Source organism: Martes martes (genome assembly GCF_963455335.1).
Source record: "Martes martes genome assembly, chromosome: 5".
Taxonomy (NCBI): domain Eukaryota; kingdom Metazoa; phylum Chordata; class Mammalia; order Carnivora; family Mustelidae; genus Martes; species Martes martes.
Window position 1 is genome coordinate 100,816,517 of NC_137892.1, and position 6,000 is coordinate 100,822,516.

Consider the following 6,000-nt stretch of genomic DNA (forward strand, 5'->3'; position numbering starts at 1 on the left):
AAAATCTCTAAAAAAAAATTAAAAACAAAAAATTATTCTCAAATAAAAGAGCTAAATGGACCCAAAAGACAAAAAATTTCTTCCTTTCCATCTTATAAATTATACTTCAATTATTAGTCAAAATTAAATGATTTCCAAGATTCCTATATAGGCATTAGCCACCTCACTACACCCTAATAGAAAGGCCGTTAAGTATGTCCCATAAAAAAATCTGTAGCATCAAAGTGAATTAGGAAGGGATCATCAGCAGACATTCCAACAAATTTCTAGAAGATGAAAAATATATAAAAAAACATATCATAGAACATACACAGAAGGACTACAGGAGAAAGTGAGGGAGACTCAAAATGGGGCCATTAACTCATGGAACAGCTTTGCACCTGATCCCCACCGGCATATCTTACCCTAACTGCAGGCTTTCCAACAAGTTAACCAAGGGGGCAGCCCATTCATACATAAAGGTCCTAATTTGTCCTTGCATTAGAAAAGGGAGGGAAGGGGGGCGCCTGGGTGGCTCAGGGGGTTAAAGCCTCTGCCTTTGGCTCAGGTCATGATCTCAGGGTCCTGGGATCGAGCCCTGCATCGGGCTCTCTGCTCAGCAGGGAGCCTGCTTCCTCCTCTCTCTCTGCCTGCCTCTCTGCCTACTTGTGATCTCTGTCTGTCAAATAAATAAATAAAATCTTTTAAAATAAATAAATAAATAATAACCAAACAAAAGAAACAAATGACCAAGGAGGAAAAAAGAGATAATCCAGTGAACAGAAAAGAATTTTAGACAGAAAATCCTAAGTATCATCCTCAGACAGAATAAAGAAAATAATGCATCCTTAAAACAGAAACAAAGTGAGCGAAAGAGAATACCTGTACAAAAAGATTTCTTGGGGAAAAAAAAAAGATTTCTTGGAATTAAAAGTATGACTTCAGCCTTTACAATGTCACTATTGAGCTAGAGAAGAGTCAAAGTAATTTCCGAGAATGGGAAAAAAATTATGAGCAGAAGTGTTCAACATCCCCACCAGAGAACAAAGAAAATAGAGCACAGAAAGGTATGGAATAAAGTAAGTTTCCCAGAGCTAAATAAAGATTAAGACTTTAAATAGAAAAAAATCCACTGACAAAAGAAAGAATGCATAATGGAAATATCCATTCCTAGTCTCACCACCATGCAATTTCAGAAAATAAGGATAAATGAAAATTCCAAAGCTTACACAGAGGAAAAGCAAAAGCAATTACCAAAAGAAAATAACTGTGACTGGCATCAGGCAGAGATTACAACACAGATGCTATAAGACAATGGAGCAATATGGTAATTCCCAAGTTCTGAGGAAAAAATGTTGAACCAGTATTCTATACCTAACCCAAATATCAATCAAGCATGAAACAAAACAAAGCTACTCTCAGACAAACAGGACTCAGGAAATTTACATCTTGACGACTTTTCTGAGTAAGTTTCTTAAGGATGTTCTCCAACAAAATGAGGGAAGACACCAAGGAAAGGAAGATATGTGATCTAGGGGGAAACTGGGTCTAAATCAGGTTGATTCCTAGGATGTCAGCTGCACAGCATGTCTTAAGAGCCGAAAGCTTCAGGGGAAAAAAGAATAGTTATGTAAAAGTAAAAATTACTATCTTTAAAAAGTCTTCTTTAGTCAACAAGAAACATAAAAGGCCATTTATGGACAAAATTGTACCCAAAAAACCAGGGTTAGGGCACTAGGGTGGCTCAGTCAGTTAAGTGTCTGACTTGGGCTCAGGTCCTGATTCCAAGCTTGAACACTCAGTGGGGAGTCTGGCTGTCCCTCTGCCACTCCCCTCCACACCCTCATGCATGAGCCCTCTCTCTCCAATACACAAATAAAATCTTTAAAAACAATTTTTTTTAAATATTGGAGTTGAAACCTCAAACGAAGTAAAATGTGGCATGTTTTGAGTAATTGATGGAATGTTAGAAAAGAAAATGCATCTGATGCTGACAAAAGGAATATATGTACAGATTTTTTTAAATGTACATTTAATCCCAGCACACTAAAAGATATCTCAGAGGATATTATTTTCAATCCCTAAGCAGGCCTTCCTTAACCATACCAATCCTTCACCTCCTTTACTTTTTAAAAAATATTTATTTATTTTAGAGAGAGAGTTCACGTGCACATGTTAAGAGGAGGAGCAGAGGGAGAGGGAGAGACCCAAGCAGACTCTTCGCAGAGCAGGACTAGATCTCACCACTAGATCACAGGACCCGAAATCAAGGGTCAGACACTTAAGCTAACTTAACCTTAACCTGCCTTATTTCTATTCCTCTAGCATCTGTTACTACCTAATATCATAAAACAAACATTATTTTATTGATTCTAACACATGTATTCTTCACTTTTTAATTTTGCTAAAACTAGCATGCATCTCACAATCCATACACAGCATTTTTTCCTCTTTAACTGACAAAAAGAAACACATCACTGTGTAAGTTTAAGGCATATAGCATGATGGTCTGATTTACATATACCATTTAATGATTAACACAACAGGTTCAACTAACATCCATCTTCTCGTATAGATACAAAAGAAGAGAAAAAGGGAAAAAATTCTCCTTGTGATGAGAACCATTAGGATTTAGCCTCTTAACTTTCATATATATTGTATGGCATGATGACCTCATGCATCATGTTATACATTACATATCTAGTACTAATTTATCTCATAACTGTATGTTTTGACTCTCTTCCTCCATTTCCTCCTCCCCCTCCATACATACCATTTTATAACTACAGTCAGCCAGGTGGCAGTCTTGTTACCATGTGAAAAACAATCAGTAGTTAACTTTTTTTTTTTTTAGATTTTATTTATTTATTTGACAGACAGAGATCACAAGTAGGCAGAGAGGCAGGCAAAGAGAGGAGGAAGCAGGCTCCCCGCCGAGCAGAGAGCCCAATGCGGGGCTCATGACCTGAGCGGAAGGCAGAGGCTTTAACCACTGAGCCACCCAGGCGCCCCAGTAGTTAACTTTTGAAAAGATTATAAAAACATCAGCACCAAAATGCTTCAGATTAGATGAAACAGGACCTTTATCCATTTGCTGGGTATCTCCCAGCTGTAGTCAGCAACATAAGGTCAGTAATTTATTTATTTAAATGTATTTAAAAATCTCTGTAGTCTCTGCACGTAGAACAGTGACTGGCACATAACAGATAGTTAATCTGTCACATTTTAGCATATCTGAAATAGGAATGGGTCCAACAGAATGGATCCTACACAGCTGGTTCTAATGTTTTTTCCTCAGTGGTACATACAGTCATGGCAAGTCATTACAAGCAATGGCATCTAGGATTTGAAGAAACTCTGTAACAAAAAAATTACAAAAATTGGACAGTACAAAAAAAATGGACAGTGGTGTGACTGAAATGACCCATTTCAAAAGAGAACTCCAAGGATTGGTAAATCCAAGAAACAGAAAAACAAGCGTATCATTGAGTTATGAAACTAAACATCCAAATAAATAAAAACAAAGAGCTAAACAAAATTGCCTCCTGGAAAAAGCAGAATGTCACATGTCTTTCACTATAAGCCAGGCTACAATTATTTTTTATCAAATGCACTTACTTTTTATGAACTATTTGTCATATATTAATAAGGTGGGGAAGTAGAGATGCACACATACAAAATCATAGAGAATGAAACAGGGACATTCACACAGATATAGACAGAAAGACATTCATGGGGAGAGTCAAAGTCAAGAGTCAAGCATCTCCAGAAATTTCAACGGACAATAGAGGATGGAGACCATGACTTCTGGGAGCAAATTTAGCAAATATCTAAAACATGACATCAATACTAGTTTCGTACTTACTACAATTATGCCATTTTGCTCATCGGAAAGTCAAGGTAGGCTCAGCAAAGCCTTGCAAGTTTATCCTTGGGCCCCGGACCCCTTTAGGTGTAATAATTACAAACTCAACCTCTCCACAACACTTCACTTTCACCTGCCCTGGCTTGTCATTAATGACAATGACAAACGCGGAGGCTGAAAAGGTCTCTCCAGTACCACAAAGAACTGACTACATTAAAGGGGTGCAAAAGCTCGGGGAGGAGACTGCTGCTGGGGGGTGGGCAGTCCGCGGATCAGAGAACGGTGGCCATGACGTGCAAAAACCCAGCTTCCGTCGTCGGGTCCACAAAAGCACCCAAAGGGACCCGCGCCTGATTTCGTAGAAAGAAAATACACTGTTCCCCAAAGAAAGCTAAAGAGCTTAAAAGCCCAACTTGCCCTGGGCAGGAAGAGGCGCGCAGTTCAGACTCCGCCCAAGACAGGCGTAGAACGATTGCAAAATGTCACAGGGCCCAGATTGAACGCGCCAAAGCGGGACCCACCCCCGGGAGACCGGGACGCCGGAGACAGGTCCCTCCCCTTCCTCTCTCCGCCCGCGCAGAGCTCATTCATTCTTGAGGCGGGCAGCCCTTCTTCCCCGGCCGGCTATCCCGGCCCCGCAAACCCACCAGTGGCTTTGTCTCCGGCCCGGCCGGAAACCGGAGCGCGCACTCGAGCGCGCGCCGAGACGCCGCCACCCCGCACCTGGGGCCCGCCGGGCAGCCCCGCCGGAGAACCCTTCTAGATCTCGGGCGCCAAGGCCCCAAGCCGGCCGCTCCTGCTTGGCGGCCTCAGGTGCGCGCTTCGCCCGGTCCTGCTCGGTAGCTGGGAGAAGAAAATGTGCATCCTGGTCGCACCGTCGCTACCATTCGAGGCCCCTTTGAGACCCCTGTCCCCGCTAAGAAACACTCGATTCTCCTTCCGAAGGGCGTAGGCACCAGGCCAGGCTCTCCCGCCCCCGAGCGGCGCCCCCCGCCCCTTTTGTGAGCCAACGCGGCCGCCAGGCGGGCACTCACTTGAGGACCAGCTGGTCGTGCTCGGCTTTGAACTTGCCCAGCTCGATCTGCAGCTTGGCGCGCTCGCGGGCCGTGTCGTCGAGCGCGCGTCGCGCGTCGGCCAGCTCGGTCTCGTAGAGAGCCTTGAGACCGGTGAGCTCGCGGCCGCGCACCTCCTCCCGCTCCGTCACCTGCAGCTGCAGCGCGCTGTTCTCCGTCTCCAGGCTGCGCACCTTGTCGATGTACACCGCCAGCCGGTCGTTGAGCTCGCGCAGCTCCTCCTTCTCCTGCAGCCGCGACAGCCGCGTGGGGCTCAGCGGCGTAGCGGGGGCGCTGGCGCGGCTGCCCGACCGCGGCGGCACGGGGGTCGCGGTCGCCATGGCGGGCGGCGGGGCGACTGGCGGGCGGAGCAGAGCGGAGAGGGCTGCAGAGGGCGAAGCGGGGACCGAAGTCACAAATCGACGACCCGCGCCGGCGGAGAAGGCGGCGTGGGAAGGAGAAGCACCTGGGTTGGCGGGAGCCGGGTTACAGCACAAAGGGCAAAGGGAGAAGACTGCCAATCAATCGTAAAATGCCCTTTGTAAGAAAATACGCGCACACACTCACACACACACTCGGGAAGATTCGGGGCGAGGGTGACCAGGAAGGCCGAGCAGGGTCCGCGCGCCGCCGCCGCCGCCGCCGAGTCTCCCGCCCGCCGCACTTTGTTTCCTCTCAGGCGGCGCGGAGCGGCGGGGTTGGGGGGGGCGAAGGGGGGGGAGGGAGGAGGGCGGCGGGGGGCGGAGGTGGCGCGGGCAGTGGCGCTGCGCTCTCCAACATGGCCGGCGCCTCTCGGCGCTTCCACGTGACCGCCACCGGCCAATAAAGAGCCCGCGGCGCGGTCCGGGGCTCGGGGGCCGGGCCTGTAAATTCAAAATCGGGGCCTCGGGCAACCGTCGGCCTGGCGCGCGGGGCTGGGCGTGGCTGGGGAAGGACTGAGGGAGGCGGAGTGGGGCGCCTGGGACTGCTCGCCTGACAGTCCAGGGCCCAGCGTTGGCCGGGCCTTCCCGCCTCCCCGCGAGGACCCCCGGAGGGGCCGGGCCTGCGGGTGGCGGGAAGAAGCACGGAGGTTTTCCGGGGCGGGTCCGGGCCTCCGCCTCCACC

At 47.7% G+C, this 6,000-nt stretch overlaps 1 protein-coding gene across 2 annotated transcripts in view; it reads right to left on the bottom strand.

The window, feature by feature from the left end:
• Positions 1-5,690, bottom strand: part of LMNB1 (lamin B1) — a 54,873-nt gene extending 49,183 nt beyond the window's left edge. Inside the window, exon 1 of one of the 2 annotated variants that reach the window (XM_080803665.1) lies at positions 4,879-5,690. In XM_080803665.1, the coding sequence (XP_080659791.1) occupies positions 4,879-5,237 (359 nt within the window). In that variant the 5' untranslated portion in view covers positions 5,238-5,690. Of the gene's footprint in view, positions 1-3,844; positions 3,922-4,878 lie in introns of those variants that run through there. The other variant, XM_080803666.1, reaches the window with a different exon arrangement.
• Positions 5,691-6,000: the final 310 nt, after the last annotated feature.